Source organism: Fundulus heteroclitus, unplaced genomic scaffold (assembly GCF_011125445.2).
Source record: "Fundulus heteroclitus isolate FHET01 unplaced genomic scaffold, MU-UCD_Fhet_4.1 scaffold_39, whole genome shotgun sequence".
In the NCBI taxonomy this organism is placed as follows: domain Eukaryota; kingdom Metazoa; phylum Chordata; class Actinopteri; order Cyprinodontiformes; family Fundulidae; genus Fundulus; species Fundulus heteroclitus.
In genome coordinates, this window is record NW_023396803.1 from 3095163 (window position 1) to 3122897 (window position 27735).

Genomic DNA, 27735 nt, shown 5'->3' on the forward strand with positions numbered 1-27735 from the left:
TCATTTACACTGCCTCTCACATGCTGAAATCCATTTGCACATATTTTAGCTACTCTGGGTGTTGCTGTACAATCCAGCATATTGCTTATTTTTCTCACATTGTTGTATAAATCATCATTAAACTTTCCTAAACTTAAACTTTAGTCTGAACATGCCATATTAACAATAATTGTGCAACATTTATCCAGGTTTTATTTTACTATTTATTATTTTATTTATGTTAGTCTTTCTTATAAGTGCATTCTCTGTTGCATTAGTATGAACTTTTATATTACCGGAGCTTTTTGTTTATATTACTGATCTAGTGTTCTAACCCTGTCTAGGTGTTTTTTGCCAATCACACCCAAATCTTCCTCTTGCTGGACAATAAAGGTGTTTTTTTATCTTATCTTATCATAAGATAAGATAAGATAAGACTCTTCTGCTCCATTACGTCATTAAGGTGTTCTATTACAGTGGGAAATGGTTGGGGCCAGCACCCCACTTTGCTAATACAAAAGGGTGGGGTGGATAACAAGAGATGTGTTAACATTGTCTTTTATCAACTTTTATAACTTGCTAGTTCAACAGATGGTTGGGGGAATGGCTTCTCTTTGGGTCAGAACTTGAAAGGTTTGAGAACGACTGCTCTGTTGGACTGAGATCTGGTGACTGTGGAAAGCGTTCCAGCTGTAGTTTACTTTGTCATTTCAAGAAAGCAGTTCGACATTATTATGGCTTTGTGACATTGTTCATTATCCTGCTAGAAGTAGCCATCGGAAGATGGGTGCACTGAAATGATAAAAGGAAGGGCATTGTCAGCAACAACATTCTGGCAGGTTGTGGTGTTTGAAAAATGCTTGGTTGGCACTGAGGGGCCCAATGTGTGCCAACATAATATCCTTCTTGCCATTACACCACCAGCCTGGATGCAGCCAGGGTTTTTGCTGTTTACTCAAATTCAGACCCTACCATCAGATTTTTGCAGCTGAATTGGAGACTCATCCAACCAGACGGGTCTGTTCTGGCCCAGTATTGGTGAGCCCGTGTGACTCATAGCTCAGGTTCCCTGGATGTAGCTGACACACATAATGACAGGTCTTCAGCTCGTAACCCACCTGTGATAAGGTTAATGGAGTGAAGTTTGGTATTGGACAAAGCAACCACTCAAAACACCCTTACACTAGAGCTCAGCTACAGTCATGAGACACATTTATACAGTGACACTGTTAAACAACCTGACCTTAAGTGCAACGTAGTTGGGGGAGGTAGCTGGAATCAAACCCACAACTTTCTGACTACAGAACAACTATTCTTCCCAAAGAGCCACTGAACAGTGTCCCAAGGTGTGATGTGCTGTGTGTTCAGAGATGGTATTCTGCACACCTGGGCACACCTGGGCTGTCACTATCCAACCTTGCTCCTCTGACATCAGCAAGGCATTTTTATCCACAAACTACTCCACACTACAGAGTTTCACTGCTATTTTCTCTTATTCAACCATTCTCTGTAAAGGCAAGAAAGGGCTCGACAATGTCCAAAATCACCCAAATTCCCTTTCCCCTCCTTCTTCCTATAGGGCAATAGAATACGTTTGGTAAAAAGAGTAGGTAACTTCTCCACAGGTCAGCATACCAGGCTCTGTGTATTTTGTCTGTCTTGTTGCTGGGACTAGCCCTAACAGTTTTTTCCTCTGACGTGGTGCATGTGGGACAGGGTGGAAACTCAGGTCTTTCAGGTATGTTCCTGATTCCTGTCATACCTGAAGTGAATGAGCAAACTTCACAAGATTACAATGAGAATGACAGCAGTGCAGGTGAACTCTCATTCTGGCATACAGGAAGAGTGCCAACTTCTCTCTAATATAGGGGGTCTGTGTGTGTGTGTGTGTGTGTGTGGGGGGGGGGGGGGGGGGGTTAAAATCAGAACAAGAGAGAGAGGCTAAGATTAGCCATGACCGGTGCAGTAATGCAGCCAGCTCTGCAGCTGACAGTGGTGGGTATGAGTGGGAGCGTGGGGCTGGCTCCGTGGGGCTGGCTGCTGTTCTGTTGTTCCCCTGACGCCATGCCCCGCCCCGCCCCCTCTGCTGCGTCCTTCTGTCTGGCCTTGGGTGGGGGTGGGGGTGGGGGGCAACTGGCACCTCACGTCCCGATCTACTAGACTCCACCTGTCAGGATGGCTGGCTGTTCTCTTACTATTTGCATGCGCGCGCGGGGGGTGCGCGTGAACGAGAGAATAACACTGGCGCGTGCTGACTCAGGACGACGCGCTACGCAGCAGCTAACCGCGGCTCATTTCTGCTTTGGCTTTTTTTAAACCTAGACTAACAGGAACACGGAACACCCGCCTCCCAGGTGAAAGGACTGCTGTTCGGTCTCGGCATCCACTCTCTGCTTCGCATTGCGTTTTTTCCTCTCTATTAGCAGCCACACAGGAGGAAGCACACATCCCAGCTCCAGTGGATGTTTTTTTATCCGCAGTGCCTGAGCCGAGCAGAGAACCGAGGAGCAGAATGTCAAGACAGCCCCAGCAGCCCCAGCAGCCCCAGCAGCAGCAGCAGCAGCAGCACCGGACGCCCATCAGACAGGTTGATAATACGGTGGAGGTCAAGAGCAAAGTGAGTGCCATGTTTCATCGTTCCTGTTTCACTGTTGTGTAATAAGAGGAAACACGGTGCCGTCCGTGGCTCCGTCGGCGGCAGAAGCCTGTGGAGTCGCCCAGGTGTCATCCATGTCTGCGGCTGCGCTTTGCCGGTAGGAATGCTCGGACGTTGCCGGTTCCTGGGGTAAACATGTCAAACACGGCGGAAGACAGGAGGCGCTTTCAGGCAGAGAGCGGGCAGAAAGCGGGCAGAAAGCGGGCAGAAAGCGGGCAGAGAGCGGGCAGAGAGGTGGCAGAGAGCGGGCAGAGAGCGGGCAGAAAGCGGGCAGAGAGCGGGCAGAAAGCGGGCAGAAAGCGGGCAGAGAGCGGGCAGAGCGGGGGGACTGCCGGCTGGAGCCTGACGCTTCAAAGCTGCATTGTGGCCGCTGGAAGCAGCAGTTGTTCCCTGACCGACTGTCAGGTGGCCGCGCAGCACCGGGACCTTTAAGCCAGCTGGAACACGGAGGAGGAAGCTCTAATTTCTGTTAGCCATAATTAAAAGTGTAGTAATTACACATGTAGCTTTACCGTCAAAAGACATATGTGTCTCTCACTGTTGTGTCAAGGAAGCAAACAAAACCTTTCCTGTTTTATGGTCAACATTTTGCTACATATGAGACTAATTCTATTTATTTATTGATTACAGTTGCTTTATACAGACCCAGAAGTTTACGTGCGACATGGTTACTATTGTTTTCAACAATTTGTTTGAGCCCGGATATGGATTTCATGGCATTGTAGTCTTTTTATAGCTTAATTCACAACTTTTGGGATAACTGGAAGGAGCACATTGCTTTGGTGCATCTTTCTCTGAAGCTGTTTGATTTCGGCTGGAACACCAGGGGAAGCTGGGAACCCACATCTGGACACCTTTTGGAAAGGATTGTCCTCTGGTTTAGGGTACTGTGCTGACCATTCAGTGAAAACATTCAAGCCACCCTAGCAAAGGTTGTCTCTTGTTGAAGTCCACAGTAACAACCTTACAGTGTATATTAAGTCCTTTTTTGTTTGTCAGCTGAAGAGGCCGAGCTCACAGATAACCGCAGCATTAAAAAGGCTGACACTCCTAGTTCTGCCCCACAAGTTGATAGCTCTCTACCTGTTCTGTTTAACATCCGGCTTACGGTGCACTTTAAAAACTGTGGTTAAAAATACAATTTGTTGTTTTTTGCTAACACATTCTGGGGCGGTATAAATCTATCCCTGGGTTGCTTCAACATTACAGGGCCTGCTCAGGGGTTTGGCCTAGCATCAGGGTTTCAGAAAACGAGTTAACGTGACTATTGTGTGACCTAAAGCCTAGCAAAGACTAACAGAGTAATATTTGGTTAAAATGTTTGTCATTTAATTTGGGTTTAATTCTGCATTAAAATGATGAGATCAAAAAGACAACAACCTCATAAAATGACATTTAATGTCATGTATTGAATTAGCAAACCAAAATTCATACTGCTAGTTTATATTTATAACTGGTTATGCTAACTATTTAGCAGTAAAAGATGGATTTTATTTTAAGCAAACAATATTAATGTGGAGTGGGAAATAGAGTCATTACCACAAGCCACTGTACATCATCATTTTGCCATCTTGCCATTTCTTATTCCATCCATTAAGAAGCAGAGTAAATGTGATGATCAGGCTGTTGTGTGGTGTAAAATGCTGCTCTATGAAGAATAATGAGGCTCCTAAGAGTTGGTTCTCAAATTCAATAAAACGGGTTACAATTGGGCCAATTTGTAGGTAAATACAGCTGTTTTTTCCCCCGACTGTCTCAGTCAGACGCGTGAACTCTATTTTTCTCTTTCTCATCCTGTATATTGCTACTCTTTAAAGTGTTCTTTGTTTTTTCTTGACAAGTCTGTCTTGGCTAACATCTGGGGTCTATCCCAAAAGCTCAAATAATGCACTTTTTGCCCAGTTTCAGTTCCACAGAAATATTATAGAGAATCAATATACCTGTAATCTACCAGGGCCCCGTTTCAGAAAGAATGGTGGATCTGACCATGAGTGAAAACCGCTGCTCTGAGTAGTTCTTCCTCACTCTGTCATGCTCAGGGTTTTTGGTTTCAGTACAGGTGATATCAGTCAGGTAACTAAACTCAGTGTCCTATCAACCCTGAGTTAAGCACGAGCCTGAACATGAAAGAAGCCCTCATCAATGGAACTGTGTGGAGCAGTGTGAAGCTCGCCGGAACCACGTCCATCTGGCGAGATTCAGGATAAGTTAAAACAGCACTTGAAGTTGATGGCTATTTGTTACTGAAATGTCGCTCTCCACATGCTGATTTCCACATTTAGATTTTTATCTGTGGAGCTAAGCCAAATTTGTGAAAGACTGCTCACGACTGAAAAATAGTTTTTCAATAGGGTTAGAGCTCTAGAATGTATTTGCTCTGATTGAGGCTATTCTTCAAGTCAAAGATTGGTGTCTTCCTTCAAAAGCATTTCTTAAACAAACTGGTGCAATGTCAGAAGTATGCAGAAATACCTGTGTAAATTAAATTTTTAAACTGAGTGAAAGCCACTACTTAACATAGTCAGTTTGAACCTTTGTCTCAATTTCTCATGTCTTATGTCTTTCCTTTTGCTTCAGGGCTTGAACTATGGTTAAAGTATTTCAGTGTGGCGTTGACTCCCAACCTTAGTGCCTTTGCTCAAAGTTTTCTCTCTATGCCCCCTTTTTTTCTGATCACTGAAAAGAAATACCACTGAAAAAGGCTTTCATTTTAGAAGAAAAATCTATATTCAAAACTTTGGCTAATCTATCTATTAATTTTTCAATTAGTCGACTGATCACAATGATTTTTTTATGATGCCCAACATCACTTCAGTTGCTTGTGGAAACTTTTGTCTACAAACCTTTGAATGCCCCTTTATTGCCTCTTGTTGCCACTCTCCCTATATAATTAATCCACAAAATATAGATTTTAAAATTAAGTGACAATGTATTTTCAATATTTCTATCAAAATGTATTTATTTTTTACTGTTAAAGTGTCAAATAAAGATCCAAATGTTTTAAAAACAATCTTTCAGCCATAGCTTTTAACATTGCCTAATGCTTAGAAAAGATTTTAAACTATAGTGTTAAAAAGGGAGCATATCAAATATGTTTGAAATCAGGCATGTTCTTTTTATTGAGGACATAATCCCAGCCTAAACATTAAATAAGATGAGCAAACATTGTGATTCTTCTTTCAGTTATGGACTCAGGAAGGTGGACTTGTGCAGGGCAGTCAAAAGTAGCCGGTCAACGACAGCAAATCGCCGTTTATAGCAGCTCTTGCCGCCGCCTACATTTCCCGATTTGCATCTGTCTCCACTGAGAGCAACATTAACGAGTTATTGGGTTCCTTGTTCCAACCGAGATGCTACTTTTCCGATCAAAACACGGACCGGTGTTATGCCGAAAAGTGCATCCCTCCTGAGATATGCATCCCCTGTGGCGGGAGCGCGCCTCGCTCTGTACAACTGAATATTAACGAAGTAAACGGATTAACATGTGACCAACGCAGTTACTTGTTCTTAAATTAATGATATCAATACGTTTTATTAAACCTCTTGTGAGAAAAAAACTGTTGTTATTTGGCAGATTTGTTTCCAAAATTATGGGTGTTATCCATCCATCCATTTTCTGACCCCTTTAATCCCTCATGGGGTCGCAGGGGTTGCTGGTTCCTATCTCCAGCGTTCACTGGGTGAGAGGCGGGGTTCACCTGGACAGGTCACCAGTCTGTCGCAGAGCTATGGGTGTTATGAACAACATTAAATTCAAAGTTTTTATGCGAGGTACGGCTGATTTATTTGTTGTGGTCTCTTGTCATTCACACACAACAATAAACCGTGAGAGCCGACGTGAGTTTTGAAACTGCAAAGCTTTTTCTTAAGCGGAAGATCAAACGTGCATCTACACAGCACCGCGTTCATAGACCAGTGTGATGCATTCGAGAGCGTCAGAAAGCTATGGTGCATTCAGCAGCATGGGACATTTCAAACTTACAAGGAAAGCGGCATAAAACGGAATAGAGCTTAACTCATACAGTAATGTATTTATCCAGAAACAGTGTGGGCTTTCTTACAATACTGAATGCTCTATAATTGCATTTCTGATATTTTTTGATTATGCACATCTGTTAGCTTTTTATTCAGAAAAATCTATAATATTACATATAATATAATATTACAGCAGCAAATTATCAAAGTTTTTCAGGGGATGCATTTTGTGTTCGTCTCTAGAATCCTCGCCAATGATATATTGTGTGTAATGAGTGCAAGTGAAGTTAAACTGAGATAAGAGATTTTGAAAGAGCGATTTGACTGAAATAAATTCATTTTCAAATTCCAACCTAGGGCTGGACGATATAGAAAAAAAGCTTATCAATAAAAAAAAATGCATATTGATCGATATCGATAATTATTGAAAATATTTAAAACCATATTTTATGTGCAGCTCTGCCTGGACATTTTATGATATTGCTAAATGATTTAATTGTAATAAAGAACACAAACACAGAATTCCAATTAAATCTTTATTTAACCAACTTTTTTAACCATAACAGAATTTTTTAAAAGAAAAATAACTTAAGAGACCTGAGTTATGTTATTAAATACTGACAAAGAATAGATTAAAGTGACCAGTAAAATGACCAAAATAAATATACCAAATAAAATGACCCATTTAGGTGGGAATAGTACACTAGTTACTTCTCAGGTTTCATAATTGAGAGGTTGACGCAGGGCTGAGGTCCGAGGTTGTGGCGTGTAAGGACACAGACTGCAGCTCATTTTGCACTGATTCCCTGCACTCGTTGCACAATTTAGGGAGCGCTGTTAGAGAAAAAACTTGCGTCCCGGAACTTTATATCGCGGATCAAGAGTGGTAAGTAATTGTTTGAAGCCAGGTTTTTCAGCTGCAGACAACAGCAGCATATCCATCACTATGAAGCACGTTACTGCATGCGTGATGTCCTTATGCCGCTTGGACGCTTTTTAATTTTATCACAAAGAAGAGAGCCCAGTTTAGCTGCTGTACCTGCTTTGTTTTGGAAGAACTTCCAGAAGATTCCTAAGATGACGCTGAGCGGCGGCGGGGCTGCACAGCTCTCACTGCTGCGGGTGTGAGCGGCTTACGTGATGAAACAAGTTGGTTGCATTACCAGACTTTGTTTTTACCGGTTCCTTGCAAGTTTTACAAATCACTGGTTTATTTCTGTCAGACTGGCGAACTAGTAAAACCCCGTTTTGGGGCTGTTTCCTCTGCCGCTACTTGCTGCGACATATTCACGTGCTCTGTGTTGTGGTTTGAGAGGGCGGCGCTTTGTGACGACGTGCCTGGGTCCGCCATTACGATTGGTCGAGAGGAAGTAGTGACTGTAGCATCAACTAATATGATAGGCTGAAAGGAAGGAAGGGAAACTGTTTCTATGTCAAAGTTTTATCGACCCTTTTTTTTCCTATCGCGCCACGCGTCTATCGATCGATATATATTGTTATTGAATTATCGTCCAGCCCTATTCCAATCCTGTATTTTTATCAAAAAAATTTGACTTTGTTCGTGAAGAAATGTTACGATTGTTTTTAGAACACAACTGTGAATAATAATAATAATAATATGAATAGACCTAACCTAATCTGATCTGTTATGTGGTGCTAGTAATTCAAATTAAACTAATTTTATGCAAATGGAGATTACCTTACCTTGTTAAAACATGATGATAACATTATGTGAAAAAAGAATAATAATAAAAAAACAAAGGTTGTTTTTGAAGAATTGATCATTCACATTTTTTGCCTTTTATTCAATTTGCAACATGCACTCTGACTCTATTCTTTAAATAATCACCTGTATTGAAAGCTTCCAAAATACATCAGGGAGACTCTATTCCAACAGACAGACAGACTTTTGGTGATTTGCGACAATCAAAGCCCATGGTATTTTTTAGGACGTCTGAAAATCATCATAGAGCCGTTTACTTGCTCATAATTATCCAGTTTAAACATATGATCATCATCCTCATCTTTGTATGAGGTAAACGTTCTCAGGAAACAGAAGTAGTTGGGGCACCACGTGAAATAAACAAATGTGTCATTTTTCAGTTGTAACACAACATTTATTCTGTTGGATCCCGTGCTTCCGACACATACTAACTGGCAGGGATAACTAGCTGGTCAGTTATAAGCATTTCTCTTCAATGCACTCCTCATGCTCCTCCATCAGAACAGACTCCACCGACGTCTTCACGGACAGGAGACGTTCTGCGCTCCCGACTCTGTGGGAGTTCTGTGTGAAGCCATCCTCAGAAATTGAGCCTGATTACAAAATACTGAAATATTTTTCAAGGCAGGTACAATATGTCACGACTCTTAGCGCTCTCTCATCTGATGGGAGTGTGAGTTTACACGCAAACGCAGGTGACTGAGCTTAAAGTAAAGGAGCGATGACTAGCTTAGGAGAGACATTAAAGGTGGCTGCACACCTGGTCGTACTGCGCAGACTCTGAAAGTCTCTTTAACTCTAGATCTGCCAGAGTTTAGAACATTATTGAGCGTAACTTACACTTGGGATCTCTTTCTGATCCATTCATGGGGTTTTTCTAGCAAGAAATATGTGTTTTTCCTTTATTTCCCACAGCAGGCACCCGCTGCACACCTGTCACCGTGGCACAGAGAGGGTGTGATACCACAGGTACTCGGGAGTTTAGCAGCTCTGTATCAGCTCGGTGTCACATAGAAAACAGTTTGATATGAAGAGTTCTTCCCGCTGAGCAGTTGATAGCGAGGCACCGTGTACGCTCTCTTAACAATTTAACTATGCGTTTACCTGTCCACGGACTCATGTCTGCCTTGTGGGATTTAGAAAGGCTAATAATTTTAATAGAAATAACTGTTAACATGTACAGTCCTATAATAACTTATTACATGGGGTGACTTTTGAAGGGGCAGGTGGTTTTTTTGGCAGCCTTTACTGCATAACCTTGCCAGCTAGCTAAATTTTCACGGTAGCTCTGCGGTCACAAACATACAAGAATCCCTCTTGTTCCGCTCGCGCCACAACCGTAAAAAACTGAAGTCACTGGCCGCCATCTTGCTACTCCCTACTCTCACAGAATCCCATAGGATTTGGTTGCAACAACAAGCAGTTTTCTGGCTGTGTGAAAACGTTTCACAGGTAATTCTACAGTCAGTGGATGTACTAACACTATCAGCTACTAGGAAATTATGTGCTGAAATATTTATTAATATGAATAATATATATATGTTATTCATATTAAATATATATGTATATATAAGTATGTGTATATGTACATATGTAGATATATGTATACATATATGTAAATATATGTTTTTGTATATTATTTATTTATTTATTTGTAAATGTTATATATATATATATATATATATATATATATATATATATATATATATATATATATATATATAGTTACTGGGGGAAATAGGGAATACCAATATAGCGGCTGGTGGCTTCAAAGCGACTTGTTCTAACAGCGGCCTATTAGCACTCCAGTGTTTAATAGAGATCAGTGTGCAGAGCCCACAGCTGATCCAACAAAAACATCACAGCGCAGGAGGACTCGCGTATCTACTACTATCACATCTGTTTGGTCAGAATCCATGGAGTGTGCTACACTTTATGGTGTTATAGGGTCATGTGATGGGGGTGAGTTTTGCTCACTGTGGAATTTACAGTATACTGGCCTCTGCTGCAGCCATAGGCTACGTTCACACTGCAGCCTGAAGTGACCCAATTCAGATTTTTTTGCCCATATGCGACCTGGATCTGGCTTTTCATGAGAGTCTGAACAACACAATCTGATTTTTTTCAAATGCGACCCAGGTCGCTTGGATATGTGATCTTTTCAAATGCGACCTGTGTCTGTACGGCCAGGTCGCATTCATCCGACCTACACATCATGGATACTTGACAAACGCCACTAACGGTGGACCTGGCTATGCCAAAGACATTTGGCATAGCCAAGGCTATTGTGCGGTAACAGGCACCTGTTGCAAGTCAATACAGCGCCACGGCAACGCGTTTACTCGCCGCTACGGCCGCCGAAGATGTGTGTTTTTACATGAGAGCGCTAAAGAGAGCCGTTCAGACGCACATAAAGGTTGCCTTTGTCATTCGAAAATGATGAATGAAGTCCATATCAGTAAAGCCGCTCACATCACTAAAATTTGGCTCTCTTCCTTTTCGATCTTCTTAAAAAGATTGCATTGGTAATTTGCTGGCTCCGGTTGGAGAATAACGTAAAGAAAGCAAGATACGCTGCAGCATTACGATCCATGTTTACTTCCACAAACACTGAGCATGCTCGCTACGTGTGACGTCATCGCGTCCTCTAATGCGCATGCGGGACACTTAGGTGTATGAATGCAGTTCACACAGGAGATCACATACAAGTCGCATATATTTGGAAATGTGAACGGACACGCAAACAAATCCGATTTCACAAACAAATCGGAGTTGAGCATCAAGGCCTGCAGTGTGAACATAGCCTTAGTGAACTGTATTTGATTTAATCTGTACCACTGAGAGTGAATTATTGAGAGATGCACCAATGTTTATTATATAAACAACGCTTCAATGCATGAAATTCTACGTCAACGTTTTTTCATTATCAACATTATCGGTTATGTTGACTAATCGTTGCGGCCTTATTTAAATCATATACCAAAATTCATCAGGCTCATCAATGAGAACTAGATGAATTCAGTCGAACTAGTCATATTTATAGCAGTTAGTGGTGGTGCTAATATATATGGATGGAAAAATGTTTAGACCACCCTTGTTTCTTGTGTACAGTCAAAACAATGGCTATGCAATGAAGTACTAACGCCTGTGTGTATCATGTGACTAGGACAGAGAAAAGAAAACCTGAAATCACCGTTGTTGGCAGTATTCTGCCATAGCTATTGATTTAAGAACTTAAGTGACTTTGGTTATTATCAACAAAATCACAGAGAATGGCTAGATATCATCTCTTAAATTAAACTCTTATGTTATCATTACATTTATCCCAACATATGTACCTTTAGTTGTATCAGACATTGAAATGTTCATTTACTTTGTGTACAACATTTTGGTCCTGTGGATGTTTAAAGTGCTCTATAAATAAAGCTCCTAAGTTAAATGAACAAGAAACTGAAGAAAACAATAGTGGTCTAATTATTTTTGACCACTAGTAGGGATGACTGTACAATTTATCGGGTTTGTGTGAATGAGATTGTAATTCAAATTGAAGCACAGATTTATACTTCTGAAGCATTATTTCAAAACATGCCTTTTTGCATGTGTACTGTTCCTTCTGCAGTTTGAGGCCGAGTACCGCCGTTTTGGTCTGAAGAAGAATGGCTACGTTGGCTTCCAAGAGTTCTACCAACTCCTCCAAAGCATCCATCACATCCACGGTGTTGACGTGCTGCTGGAATATGCTGACATCCACGGAGATCTCCTTCCAATCAACAATGATGAAAACTTCCAAAAAGCTTTCGCCTCAGCCAATCCTGTACTGCGGATTATTGTAACTATAAAAGGTAAGAGCAATAAAGGAAAGAGAAGTTATAATGAAAGTTGACAACAGAATCGTTCAAGTTTTGCGATCATTCAACTTGAACGTAGCAGCATTACCTTTAAGTTTTTATTCGTACTGTACCCGTATGTTTGTCATAATTCATGACTTAATGATGTAAGCTCCTGTTCAGCAGGCGAGTATTGTTTCAAATCACTCTCAGCTGCCAGCCTAATCAGATTTTCCCCAAGATCTGGTAGAGGAAGGAAGCGAGAGAAAGGAAGATACAGGCTCAAGACAAAGAGAACAAACTATGCTTCAAGATTACCAAGTAAAACATGCGGCAGTGTGACAGGTCTAACAGATTAATCACTCTAGAACCAAAAACCTTTTTTCCATCCTCGCATAGAAGGTTGGCTTCAAATCAAACGTTCATACGTAAACACCTTTTCTTTGATCCCAACTAAAATCCTTGTAATGCATCACATCCACATTAGACCGTCAGTAGGCCCTACGTTCTTCACCTGAGCAAAAAGAATAAAGTGAAAGATAGGCAAACGTCTGGGTGAAATGTTATTTGCTTCAAACACTGCAGCTACACACCGAAGTACCCTTTACAAGAGTGTTACTGGAATTAAAAGTATTGAAATAAGTACATAATACAAGTTTGTAACTGTTGTAGATGTGTGGTTTTTCAATATTTACAGCATTACCCTAGGACATATTCAGAATCAACTTTATTTGGCCAGTTACAGTGTTCACAGCACACAACATTAGGTATAAATATATAAGCAGTAGGTTTTTATATAGACTATGTAAAGAAAGGGGAAAAATGGGTGTTTGTGAGTTTATGATTGTGAAAATGTACTTATTCTGTACATAAGCACAGAATAAGTACATTTGTAGCTGACCACACTGTGTTCATCAAAGAACCAGCCTGGGGGAAGAAACTGTCTCTGTGGCGGATGGTTTTTGTTAATGACACTCTGCAATGCAGACCTGAAGGTTACCGTATTTTTTGGACTATAAGGCGCATTTAAAATCCTTACATTTTCTCAAAACTTGATGGTACACCTTATAATCCGGTGCGCCTTATATATGATTACCGTACTTGTTGTGCTTACTGACCGATTTTATTTGGTACAATGCACTCAAAAATCTGTTAAAATGTGTAAGTATGACTTTGGTAAGCAACGAAGCCGCTCTGCTCAATGGATATTCTGAGCATTACGGTACATTGTGTCACTACCTGATCGGATCCCTGAGGAGTCTGCAAGACTGCCTGACTGTAATGTCAAAACTAGAAGTGCAGTCATGTAAGGCAACCCTTGCAAAATTACACACTTGCAAAAATAAACCAAGTAAGTTAATTCAATACAAAAGTTGCGTTTATTATGGCCTTTTAGTAGAAACAGGGGAGTGTAGTCCAACTACTCTGTCCTCCCGACAGAGACGGATAGCTCTCCTTCTCAGGAAAAAGGGGTGTAAGGTGACCTGATTTGATTTCTCTAATGAAAACTTGGGACGTCTCTGATTTTGTTATGCACTGAATCTCTGCCTGGGGTTGGTTTGTTTTGTCTGAACTGCAACGCCGATGGGGTGAGGAAGATGTGTTCGGCAAAGCTCTTCTACATCGGGACAGTGGTTGGACTGGGTAAATAACTCTTGTTGTGATAAACTTTTTTACTTCATTATGATACACTGAAATCGGGGACATTTCCATGGACAGCTTTCGCTTGGGGACAGGTCATCCAAAACGGTGACTGTCCCTGGAAATCGGGGATGTCTGGTCACCCTGCTGGAGAGACGGACTTGGGAAGAATATGTAATGCGCCTTATAATCCGGTGCACCTTACGTTCCGAAAAATATGGCAATGTTTAAACAGGTTTTGTCCAGGATGTGTGGGGTCTGGAGAGATGTTAGCTGCCCTTTTACTGTCCCTGGACCTGCACAAGTCCTGTATGGAGGGAAGGTAAGATTATCCTCTCTGCAGACCCGATTGTGACCACACAGTGATGGATGAACACAGGACAGACTAAATGATGGCAGTGTAGAGGATGACCAGCAGCTCCTATGGAAGGCTTCTTGAGTTGCTGCAGAAAATACAATCTCTCCTGGTTCTTCTTCTATGTGTGAGGACCAGGTCAGGTCCTTAAAAAGGGTGGTTCCTAGTAACCGGAAGTGATCTACAGTTGACAGTGTTGTTAAGGATAGTGTGGGGAGGGAGGGTGGGGTGAATTCTCCAGAAGTCCACCACCCTCTTTAGAGTCTTGAGCTGGTTAAGGTCCTCGTGGTTCATAAAGCATCAGTGGACCAGGCAATCCACCTCTTGTCTATATGCAGACTGATGACAGGGCTTTGATCTGCAAACTTCCGCAGTTCCACAGATGGATCAGCTGAGGTGGAGTCATTTGTCTTGGGGTTGAAGAGAACTTGGGAGAAAACAGAGGCATGTGGGGCAACCAGCCGGTATTGATGATGCTCCCCAGTCTCACCTTTTGCTGCTGGTGTTGCTGCTGAAGCCCATGTGTTTTTCCGTTATCAGCTCAGTGAGCTGTTTTTCAGTTTCTGCTGTGCAGGCTCATGGTGGGATGTGAACACCGGCCAGAACAAATGACGAGAACTCCCTTGGTGCGTAAAGGGGGTTTGTAGTTTATAAAACAAATGACTCCAGGGGAGGACTTCAAGTCTTCTGTAACACTGTGACATCAGAACACTAGCCTTTGTTTGTATAAAACTAGAAACCAACTCCTGTCTTTCTCCCTGAGAGTTCTGTTCTGTGGTCCGTAAACACCAAGTCAGGTTTTGGTGAAACAGAGGGTGGCAGATCTACGGACGTTTGAGGTTCTTGTGTTGAGAAAGAGCAGCTCATCCATCTTGTTCACTGGGGAGCAGAAATTTGCCAGGTGGAGAGACGGGAGCAGATGGTGTTAGTATAGGTGGTGCACCTGAATCAAACATTAGATGCAAAACGGAGAACAGAGCAAGAAGGTATCCAGGGAGCAACAAGATGGATGAAACAGTCTAACAGTTCTGCCTGTCTTTATGCCATAGATTTGTTATGGCAGGATTTAAAGTCTTGTTTTACTAACATTTAATATTTCAGTTCTCTTCTCTCACAAGTTAAGCTTGTTGACACAATAAAAACAATCTCGCATCAGTTACCTCCACACTGACATCAGATTCTTGTATAGAAGCATGTTCTAATGTAGAACAGATTACTAGATCAATGTGTGCTTCTGTGCTTGTTTGTCTGTCTTGTTGTGTCTCTGTTCTGTCTTCTGTAACCCCAGTCGGTCGAGGCAGATGACCGTTCATACTGAGCCCGGTTCTGCCGGAGGTTTTTCCTTCCCGTTAATGGGTGGTTTTTCTTCCCACTGTCGCTTCATGCTTGCTCAGTATGAGGGATTGCAGCAAAGCCATGTACAATGCAGACGACTCTCCCTGTGGCTCTACGGTTCCCCAGGAGTGACTGCTGCTTGTCAGGACTTTGATGCAATCAACTGGTTTCCTTATATAGGACATTTTTGACCAATCTGTATAATCTGACCCAATCTGTATAATATGATTGAACTTGACTTTGTAAAGTGCCTTGAGATGACATGTTTCATGATTTGGCGCTATATAAATAAAATTGAATTGAATTGAATTGAAAGATCTGAAAGTGAAACTGGCGGCAAATTATTATTTCTGTATAATCTGGCTAATAATGTTATGACCATGTTGGTTGTCAGAGGGTCAAAGTGTTCTGAAACATGATCCCTACCCCATTACATCACCTCCAGCAGCCTAAACCATAAATATGAAGTAGGATGGATCCATGTTGTTTACATCCAATTTTGATCCTATTATCTCAATGTTGCAGCTCTAATCAAGACTTCCTCAACCAGGGAACATCTTTCTCGTCTGTTGTTGTTCAATGTCGGCGAGCCAGTGAACGGTAGCTGCAGATTCCATAATCTAACTTAAGATAATGGTTATTTTTAAATTTCCAGGGTCTTAATATAAAGCAGTTGAAAGACACAGCTCAAAAGGAAATATCTAAACCACTCTGTCTCTGTGTTTGTATGGGGTTTAACAGTGTATGCCCCCTGAGGCCTTATTCTGCCCTGTTCCTGGGAGGAAACACTTCAGTCTTCAAAACAAGGCTTTGTGAAATAATTGGTTGTATGATATCTGGAATATTCTCTATTTACATTAAAACCTGATGTTTTTCTTTTATTGCAGTTGATGATTAAAACCACATACACATTCAGGCAGGAGGAGAAATTGAAATTCCTCTCTAAGGAATGCAGCATGTCAAATATTTGTCTCTAGTGGAGGAGCTGCCTAATATTTCTCTATTATTTTAAAGCAGATAACCCAAGTTGAACTTGGATATAGCATTTAAACATTTCTGTTGAGTCTGAGTCAGTTTTCTTAATCAGGATGAAAGTTACATTTACCAAAATCAATAATACCTTTGCATCCTTACTCATAGAAGCTGGAGTTGCTGTTCATTACATTTAAATCTGAATTAGCTAATTTCTTTTCCCCTGTACCGTATTTTTCAGACTATAAGGCACGCTTAAAATCCTTAGATTTTTCTCAAAAATTGCTGGTCCACCTTATAATGCGGTGCACATTATATATGATTACAGTTGTGCTTACTGACCAGTTTTATGTGGTACAATGCGCTCAAAAATGTGTTAAAATGTGTAAGCATGACTTTGGTTAGCAACAATGGATATTTGGAGCATTATGGTACACTGTGTCACTAGCTGATCGGATCCTACCTGACTGTAATGTTGAACCTAGAAGTGAATTCTTGTAAGGCGCCCACATTCTCAGCAAGAAGTCTTTACATCAAAGTGTTTTATTTGTGACACCGAGCTTGATACACGAGCTACTACAAGCAGGCGATCACAAGGTCACGGCATCACAGTCCCTCTCTATTCTCACTGACAGGTGTGCGGTGGGAGCCTGCTGAAAAACAAACGGCTCTAGGTGCTCAGCTAGCTAATCACACATTTTACCATCTGTTCCGCTGCTTCGTCCCACTGGCAGAAAGTGTGGGAATTGTAGGAATTTGCCACAAGAAATGTAGGTAATCGTAAGCTCGACAATGAAGGGTAAAATATCTGTGGAGAGTCATAGCGGAGTCCACCAAGCTCACAGTATGTGCACAGTACGCCTGAGTATGTCGGAGCCTTTAGGTATCCTGCGCCTGGAGTACGTGCTAGCAACAACACACCTAGTAAGGTAATTGAACATAAAAGTTTATTTTGGCCTTATGTTAGAAACAGGGTAGTGTAGTCCAACTACTCTGACATCCCGACAGTGATGGATAGAGAGCTGTGTACAAGAAGGGGCGGAGTGATATTACACGCTTGGGAAGAGTACTTAGTGCACCTTATAATTCAGTGTGCCTTATTTGTGGACAAAGACACACAAAGACATGTTAATTCATGGTGCACCTTATGGTCCAAAAAGTATGGCAATTTGGTACAGTGCTGGGTGGCAGTGATAAAGACCTAAAGTGGTGGTCTTCTGAGTACAATTTTGGACAGGATGCTGAATCTAACATTTACTAGCACATGATCATAGAAAAAGCACTGAAGGATTCTAACTTGCACTATAGGAGTGTGTGGATTAATTTTCTACTCTAGGTTGGCTTTATCTGTGTGAGTGTGGGTGTGTACATATGTTTGTCTTAAGTGTGTTGTGATGTTCTGGCACCAGTCATAGAGTTTATCCTACCTCCCACCTACTTACCACAGTAGACCCACCACCCCCCACCAGGCCCCTGCAAGGATTAAGTGGATGGATAGATGGAAATGGGTAAATGATAATAACATTGGAAAGTGGATCCTAGCTTACATCTGACATCAATTTGAGGCTTCTGAGATCCAATCTCAGGACAGGAAAAATTAGTTGTACATTGAAACTGTCGTGTCATTTATAAGGTGGTATGGTATGGTATGTGCTGCACAGAAGTGTGTAAGGAGATGAGAGACTTTGTGTTATTGTTGTAAGCAAAGAGTTTGAGAAAAGCTCAGTCAGCACAAGCTCTGAAAAAGCTTTGCTCGAAGTTCATCCTTGTTGCTTTCATATGATCTAAGATAGAAATGAAGAGATAGGTGCTTTAAAGCAGCTATAAATACGATATTTTCTGTAAAATCAACCTAAATCATTCTCATTTGTCTCCTGGGAAGAAAGTAACATTCCCTATAAACAATTGGTTCTCTCCATCAACAATGTCTAAGCCACGTTTTTCTCCTTTCAACTCTAGAGGTACAGTCCAGAACTACTTCAGTGCAGTGTGCAGCCTGTGTTTACCTCCTGGTTCCTCGGCCAATCTTATTAGATTTCCTAGGGTTCCCAACACAGAGCGTAGCATTTGGCATTTTATCTTGGCAAAAGAACAGCAGCCTACTAACATGGAAGTCAGTAAGAGAAGCAGACCAGAAATAGAATACAACATCATATACATATCCTGTGTTAGTAAAAATTCGCAACAGCAACACACCTTTTAAAAACAGCATATTAAACTAGCAACTAGCCTTGTTGCAGAAAACCCAACAGCATATTAGAACTAATGCCAAACACAGTGGTGGACGGCTGATTTGGATTTGTTTTGTAACCTTAGACCTTGGGCACCTTGCAGACATCCATCAACTCCTCTGTCTACACAAGTACTATGCAGCAAAACGTGAGATCATCTGCATGACAGATGGCCTCACATGAAACTGGGTCATAAACAGGACAATAACCCCCAACACAACAGCAAATCTGCAACGGAATGGCTGAAAAATCTGATTGAATGTTGTGGTGAGACCTCAAGAAATGAGTCCAAAAACTAATACCTGCTAAGCTCCATGAACAAAACAATGTTGTGAAGGAAAGTGGGACAAAATTCCTTCACAGCAATGTGGCAGACTGAAAATCCCATACAGAAAAGAACCTGGTTTAGAGTTGCTGAAGGTTCTGCAAGGTTGTATCATAGGGTGTACTTTTTTCCTGGACTGCATTGATAGTCTTTAGTCCATTACTGAATATGAAGACTATTGTAAGAGTGTTGACATAATTTGGAGTTAGCATCAATGTTCCCCCTAATTTTTCATGTGTCTGAGCATACACACAAACTATCTGAGCATTCACTGGTCCTCTGTGAGCAACATCACACGTGCACACTGAGGCTAAATTACACCTATCCAAAACCTGAGATTATAACAAATTACATGGCTCAATAAAATAATAGAATTGCTGCAATAACTTATTTTAGATTACTTAATTTAGATACAACTGATTTAACCCAACTACACGAAAAAGGCAAGGCAAGGCTAGTTTATTTTATAAAGCACTTTTCAGTAACAAGATCAGGACAAAAATCTTGGATTTTTTATGAGCTGTATCATATGTTTTATGTCAAAATATGGGTCCTGCTAAGGAAGAACTGAGAGACATGTACATCCTTCAGAGTTCAGATTTTATTGCAATTAAATTATTTACATTGTGTGCAGTTTTGAGGAAACAGTGGGTAGCACAGAATATCACAACCAACACAAACATGAAAACGGACATAGAAAAGAAGTGAGAGTAATCAGGCTCTGCAGAACAAATACAAGCAGATTAGACTGATGAAATCTGTCATTGTTTAAGCTGCCCCAGAGCTTCTATTTTACATTGTGACTGATTCAGTAAGTTTCAGATACAAAGCTTCATTATAATCCATCTAGGGCTGGGCAAGTTAACGCGTTAATTTTGCGTTAATTCATTAGACTATTAACGGCGATATTTATTTTATCGCGCATTAACGCATGTTGCTCACATGCTTTCAGTCAGTGCACGGCAGCACTCTGCTGCTCCCCCTCCCCTCTCGTACATGGCTCAGCGGCGCCAGCCAATCAGCACACAGGCTCAGCCTGGCCCGCCCACTCAGCTCTCACACAAACTCATCACACAAACAGCTGAGAGAGACCGCAGCAGCGGAAAAACATGAACAGGGAAAGTAGCACCGTTTAGCTTTATTTTAATACCGTAAATGAAATCAAGCTGTATGTTTTGTAAAAAGACGGTTAATTTCAGTGGAAACACAACAAATTTATCTAAGCACGTGAAAAAACATGAGCGAAAAAACGTCGAGCCACAGAAACGGAGACAGGAGACGAAACTTCTCTCACTGCCCCGACAGACCCACAGACGTCTCTGACTGAGGCGTTTCAGTCCTCCAGGGAACATCCAGGTAGATCAGTGTTCATCTTCAGCAGCAGTTCATGTTAACTTTCAAAGTAGATATTATCTATCATATGTTACTGGAGCCCATACAGAAAATGTAATTAAGACCTTGAAAGAACCCAGTACATATATTAAAAAGTGTTATTTAAGATAAGATAACATTAGCTAATCCTTTTTTTATCCCACGACGGGGAAATTTATAGGATTAAAGCAACAGGCAGGTGCACACAACACAGACAAAATTACATAAGGATTGAAATATATAAGAGGTGGATTAGCGAAAAAACACTGAACATAACATTATTATTATTATTATTATTATTATTATTATTATTATTATTATTATTATTATTATTATTATTTAATTGTAATAATAAAATAAAACCACAAAACCCAAAAGGTCAACAGTTTCATGATACATCAAGCTTAGGGACTGGCTAATATACAGCAGGTCAAAAAAGGCCATATTTTGGCTGCAGTGCTTGCTGTTCTCTTATGAAGAAAAGATCAACTAGTGCACTAAATTCAATAGATGGGTTGAAAATATCCAGTATAATATAAGTGCTACAAATGTTAAACACTTTTGTTCATATGGCAGCAGAATATTAAAATAAAAGTGCTCTTTACACTACTTTTGAATTCATTCTTGGAGTTTGCGCATACAATGCGATTAATCATGTTTAATCGGGCAAATTATGCGATTAATCGCGATTAAAGATTTTAATCGTTGCCCAGCCCTAAATCCATCATAAGTCATAGTGTTTAATCTTTGTTACCCATTATTGGTGCCTGAAAATTCTCTGTCAATACTTTTTCTAGTATTTGTTGAAAGTAAACATTAAAATGTGTTTGTTGTTTTCTTTAATGACCTTTATTAAGTCCTCATTTATTATTTTTTTTCCAGATGAAGCCTCATAATCTCAAATGTATAAACAATAAAACTATTTGGTTCTTAAGATAGGGTCACACTGTTTCCTCACCTGCCATAAATATTCCTCAATATTGAAGCATTTCTTACAGTAATCGAAATGTGAGGAAATTAAGGGGATTTATTGGAATATCAAACCATGTCACATCTTTCATGTGGTCTGGTTCTAAATAGGGCATATGTGCTCGGAATAAAGTAGTGGAATTCAAAGGGTTCTGTCACGTCAGAATTACTTTGCCGTGACATCACGGTTACATAAAGGTTCAATGAGTCATCTCACCTCTACGTGGTGAGATGACTATTATCTGAATGAAACAGAAAGTAGAGCAAGCTGTTGGTTTCTGTTGTCCAGGTAAGTACATCACTACAGACAGCACTGCAGAATGTTTGATTTAGTAATGTCATTATTTGACCTTGGATGCAATATTTAAGTAGCAGTTTTACCTGTTCACTTGCAGTGTCGCACATCTGCAGCATACATGGTGTTGGAGAGCTGTGGCAATTATATGACAGACTCTTTAAGACACATCCAAAAAAACCGTGGCAATCTGGCTTAGTGTTCACCTTGTATACGGGTATGTGTATAAGTACTGTACGTGACATTGTTAGATAAAAAATAAAGAATAAATAAAAGGCAAACATACATCTAGTGCAACTTGATGAAGTGGTAAATACCCTGTACTTGTATAGCACTTTATAAAGTCCTGAGGGCCCCAAAGCTCTTCAAACTACAATCAAGTCATTCACACTCTAACCATGGTGAGCTACATCTGTAGCCATATCTGCTCTGGGACAGACTGACTGAAGCATCTTCTGACCACCAGCAGCAGAAACTAATGTCTTTTAGGAGCTGTTCCTGTTTATTTGGATGTCCTAGTGGTTAAGGAATAGGGTGTTTGAGTCTTGGAGAGGCCTCAGATGTTGCTGGTTCAAAATGCAGTCTGCCACTATTGGTCCCTGAGTAAGACCCTTGACCACTGATTGCTTCCCCCACCTGGATGGGGTGGAGTCATGTGACTACTGACTGTACAGGTAGTGCATTGTCTGAAAGGGACATGAGTTACCTTTACACAGCCAAGACAATGACTTTTCTTAAAAAAAAAAAAAACATGGGCAAAATGATGTTGGTTACTGTCTATTCAGTTCAATTAAATTTGAATGTAAACACATGTCATCTCAAGACACTTTACAAAGTCAAATTCAATCAAATCATACAGACTGCTCAAAATGTTTCCTCTCTAAGGAAACCCAGCAGGTTGCATCAAGTCTTGACAAGCAGGATTTATTCCTCCTGAAAGAGCGTAGAGCCACAGTGGACAGTCGTCTGCATTGTCGATGACTTTGCAGCAATCCCTCTACTGAGCATGCATGAAGCGACAGTGGAGAGGAAATCTCCCCTTTAACAGGTAGGAAAACCTCCAGCAGAACAAGAACCAGGCTCAGTGTGAACGCTCATCTGCCTCCACCCACTGGGGCTTAGAGAAGACAGAGCAGAGACACAGAAAGCACAGAAGCTCACATTGATCCAGGAATCCTTTCTATGTTATATGGTAATAGCGGATGATCTGCCTCCCCTGATGATGTCACAGAACGCCAGACCACTGATGACAGAGAACAAAAAGTTAAAAGATTAAATAACAACAAACATTGAGAATTGGAGAACAGTAGGATATCTCAGCAGAGAGAGAAAAATAGACCCTGATGTCCTCCAGCAGCCTAAGCCTATAGCAGCATAACTATAAAAGGCTTTATATGTGAGAGGGAACATTTTAAATTATATTCTTGATTTAACAGGAAGCCAATGAAGGGAAGCTAAAGTAGGAGAAATATGATCCCTCTTGTTGATTTTTACTTAGTTTGGATTTTATTTTATTTATTTTTGGTCCTTATCACATCCTAGCAGGATTCAGTTAAACTATGGAGACACAAATGCAGCAACATAAAAAACTTTAGATTATATAGATATGCATGCTCTATAATCAGAATCAGAAATACTTTAATAATCTGAGAGGGAAATTGTTGTTTCAGTACAATTCCCAATACAAACAAAACAAACATCACAAACATTTCAGGGGGAGACAATTTACTGAGGCCATGCTGCCAAGGTCACCACACGGTGCCCACGTGGCGCTGCTAATACTCTGTGAAAAGATAGAGGCCACAAAAAAAGGAAGGTGGGAGGGAAACAAACATAACTCAAGTTTTGTCCTATAACAGGATACAGTTTGAGATATCAAAAACCTCTTTCACAAAAAGCACAAATAAGACGAGACACATATAACAGAAGGTAAACATTTGAGACTAGTCGCGTGTAAGTTCATCAGTTTATATGAGCATCAGCTATGTGTGTCTGTTTGGGTGAAAGTGTTTATATTTCCGTGAACACTCTCCAGAGGCCATTGACCTTGATGTAATCAGCCGGCCAACAGATCAGAAAGCATCTGCAGGTGTCAGCGGGTGAGTGGGCAGCAGGGTAGAGTTCTGATCATTCTCCGCTATAAAACAATCCAGGAGTGATTAGATAGGGAGGGCATAATCCAAATATGTTATTTGTTATAAACCTGAAATCTAACCCCGTGTGAACAACTGCCAAGAGTCTAGCTGTTTGCTCCCACAAATAAATTAGTAAAGGATTTAGAAAATCCAAAGAAAACACGGGAAAGCTTGATATTGTAGTGTTATTACTGACTTTGACAGGGTTTGCATAATTTAACAGCTAGAGAGAAATAAGTCATTGGCCAGTAGAGTTTAACACTCAGCAGATATATTTAAATCCCCTTTTCTTTAGGCCAACACTGAAAAAAAAATCTCCTTTCTGCACACCTACCTGCACCACTGCAGCTCTCTTACCAAAATAAAAAAATATAGAAAGATAGTTAAGGTGGGTGATAATGCAATTTAACCAGAAAAGAAGCCAAATAAACATTGTTTCCTTAATTGATTAGATCATAATTCTACATGTCTTTGGACATTTATTAGCTATTCTTAAAAAATGACTTGAAGAAAACTTATAAAGGAGCAAATATATTTTCCAAGCGCTGATAAGAAAAGCTGAATATGTAACTCACCTTCCTTATGTATGTTTATGTTTAGGAGGTGACTCTATTGCTTACACCACCAACTCTCTCCAGAGGCGCAGGAAAGGGCTGGTCCTAACAGGACTGCGCACAGGTGGCTCTGGATCCATCCACTCAAAGAACAAGTCGAGCCTCATGATTGGCCCGCCACAGAACTTCCGACAGATCTCATCCATTATTGATGTTGACATTTTACCTGAGTCACATAGGCGGGTCCGACTCCACAAGTACGGCTCCAACAAACCTCTGGGCTTCTACATACGGGACGGTGTGAGCATACGGGTGACACCACAGGGTGTGGAGAAGGTGAGATGCGTATTTCTTTTTAGCATTGTGACCTCTGTCAAGGACATTCGGATGAACATCCTAAAGGTGGTGAAATAATTTCAATGAAGGAATAATGGCTCAGCTCTGATTTATTTGTTTCCTCTGTTATATACTGGTTAGACATCTGTAGATTAATTTGAAGGCTGTCATTTTTGCATTCTGCAAATGATTTTGAACTGATCATTTTTTTCATTGTTTAAAAGCAGCAACTGGAAACAAAAACGGCAAAGGCAGAACAGATGTAGAAAATCTGTAAAAGCTACTGGCTGTTTGTTCGTGGTGTTTCTAGCTTAGGAAACAATTCTAGACTTGCATGAATTGGGGATCTTTACTTAATTGTTTCCAATAATCTCTTCATTTATCCCACTGATATACAGCAAAACACAGTTTTAAAAATCCCACTTTGGAAACCACATTTTATTTTTTATCAAAAAGCCAGTTTGTATAAAACAGAATGTGCAGAAAACTAGTTTGATTTGCTGTATTTTCATTAAGGGGCCTTAACAAGGCAATAATATTGTATTTGTCAGCACTTTATGGATTCAAACACAGCCGCAGTGGTCACTGACAGATGCTGCACACTGACAAAGGAGCACAAACAGGTTGCTGTCTACATTTGAATCCTGCTTGGGTAGCACTGTGTTAGACATCAGGGTAGATAGAGGGTCACTTTCTGTAGGCCCTGCAGCTGCAAGAGGCCGAAAAATAACCCTATATCATCAGACAAAACTTGTGATCCCATCGGGGGCAAATGAAAAAGTATCAGGACTGTGGTCTCATAATTAACCTTTTTGTTTACTGGTACAGCTCCATGTTTTACCTGTTTAGATATGCTTTTGGAATATCTAACTAAAAGGCTATGTTCTGATCTTATAAATATACATTCTGTCATCCCCAAGTTTTTCTTAAGATGCAGGCTTCAGAAAGAGAGCAGCGGCTTAAATACTATGGGACTGTGGTTGATAGTAAACTGTGCCTAAACATTGATTATACATGTAGAGGTACATATTAGCAATGCAAGTTATCGATTAGTGAGTTAATATAAAGTTGTTTGATATTATATAATGACTCATGATTAAATTATAAGTGGCCATTTTCTTAAAAACTTGAATTTTTCTCTTATATTAAGTGGTTTCCGTAACATGGAGGGCTAATTTTGTTTACAATATGCTGAATTTTAAAAGAGAGACATCATTATATTTTTACAGTTTATTGTGCCACCTGTATTAAACACTGATTGGATAAACAACAATGATGGTTTTCTATCACATTATTAAACTTGGACATATTTATAATATATATAATAAACAGGAACCTGTAAGGTTACTGAAGAGAAACACATTTAACAGAATAAAATATGTGAAACACTTAAAATCCTCACAAAATCCCTCACTATCATTTGAGCTTTTAGCATCAGGTCTTTTTCTGTCACATTACAATTATTATTTTTTTGCTTAATGTCCTCTGCTTTTCTGTCATCACATCCTTGCCTTCTGCGCACATGAGCGAGTTATTGTTGTTATTATAAATAAAAGCATTCACTATGTGATAGAACAAAATGGTTCAAAACTATTTTCAATTGTGTTTTTATGTGTTTTATTCCTGTTTTTAAATGTTATTCCTTACTGCTAGCTGCAATAACATGGTAATAAAGATGCCTTTTTATTGTTTTCTAAAATCAAGCAACATTGGCAGTTTCATACTGCACCTGTAGTACGTGTTTTGCTGATGATGTATCAGATATTAGCACATGCTCTTTAGCTGTTGCATGATCTTTGCAATTTTTCTGTCTTCTTGTAGGTTCCAGGAGTCTTCATATCTCGTTTGGTTAAGAGTGGGCTCGCAGAGAGCACAGGATTATTAGCCGTTAATGATGAAATCCTCGAAGTTAATGGCATCGATGTAGCAGGAAAATCTTTGGATCAGGTAAGAGACTTGAAGATATTAACGCTTTAATTTAAAGCTCATACATAAATATGACAATTACATGAAATGATAACATGTTCCAGAGAAGCTAAGATAGAAAAGTGGTGGATAAACAAATGTCTTTAATTGGAAATATGTTATACTCTGTTTTATTTAAAGAAACTATACAAATATGATACTGATAGCATATTTCAAAATGAAGCATTTAGTGCCCTGTAGAGTTCAGATACAGATACACAACAAGAACTATGTCCCCTTTTAGAGGTTTAATAGCATTGCTGAAAAAGATGTCAGTTTGTAGAAAGAATATTTTTTGTTCCGCAGTTTTTGACATCTTAACTTTTTTACTATTTTAGGAACACCCCTAAAGGTTTCCCTTTTGTTTTGCCTAAGTTGGCGTTTATGTTGAGCCACCATAAATGAATGTCCACTTTAATTAAGTGGATGCTTACCGTTACAAATTGAAACCTAGTGGAGAAAACCTGCATTCTGCCATTCATGCAGATGTTGGTTTAACGCTTGCCACAACTCGGTCTGTTGGACTGATGTGATCTAAAGAAAGCAAGCCAAATCTACAGAGACTGCCCCCTAACAGGCTAAAGGTACCATAAGACTCCCCCAGAAGTTTTCAGAAGATTCCTTTCAATTGGAGAACAGTAGGAGAACTCCAACCTAAGCCTATAGCAGCACAACTAGATAGCTCAGGGTAACCTAAGGCCCTCTAACTATGAGCTTTGTCAAAAAAGAAAGTTTTAAGATTAGTCTTAAAAGTAGACAGGGTGTCTGCCTCATGGACGAAAACTGAGTTGGTTCCACAGGAGAGGAGCCTGATAGCTAAAGGATCTGCCTCCCATTCTACTTAGAGCAAAGTGCGCTGTTAAGAACATATGGGGTAATCAGATCCCTGCTATATGAAGGAAATTTAAAGTCATCCAGGTTTTGATGTCATCAAGACATGTCTGTAGTCAAAGTAATTGAATGGATTTATCAGGATTTATAGATAAATATAGCTGTCATCAGTATAACAGTGGAAATTAATCCTATGTATATGTGACCCTAGAGTTTGAAGAAGATTATTATTAACATGAACAAACTGGAATCTGTCAGAC

At 40.2% G+C, this 27735-nt stretch overlaps 1 protein-coding gene across 1 annotated transcript; it reads left to right on the forward strand.

Annotated features, from left to right (window-relative positions):
- Positions 1–1949: 1949 nt before the first annotated feature.
- On the forward strand, positions 1950–26968 carry pard6a (par-6 family cell polarity regulator alpha). Its single transcript, XM_036130890.1, has 4 exons — positions 1950–2596; positions 11953–12175; positions 24390–24679; positions 26501–26968. The coding sequence occupies exons 1-4, from the start codon at positions 2492–2494 to the stop codon at positions 26654–26656; spliced, it is 774 nt and encodes a 257-aa protein (XP_035986783.1). The 5' UTR covers positions 1950–2491; the 3' UTR covers positions 26657–26968.
- The last annotated feature ends 767 nt before the right edge of the window (positions 26969–27735 follow it).

What these genes read in the sequence shown, in the direction of transcription:
- pard6a (XM_036130890.1), top strand. Translation starts at nt 2,492, where the DNA reads ATGTCAAGACAGCCCCAGCAGCCCCAGCAGCCCCAGCAGCAGCAGCAG. An exon ending in CGGTGGAGGTCAAGAGCAAA is followed by an intron (nt 2,597 to 11,952) that starts GTGAGTGCCATG and finishes TTCCTTCTGCAG; the next exon opens with TTTGAGGCCGAGTACCGCCG. An exon ending in GATTATTGTAACTATAAAAG is followed by an intron (nt 12,176 to 24,389) that starts GTAAGAGCAATA and finishes GTTTATGTTTAG; the next exon opens with GAGGTGACTCTATTGCTTAC.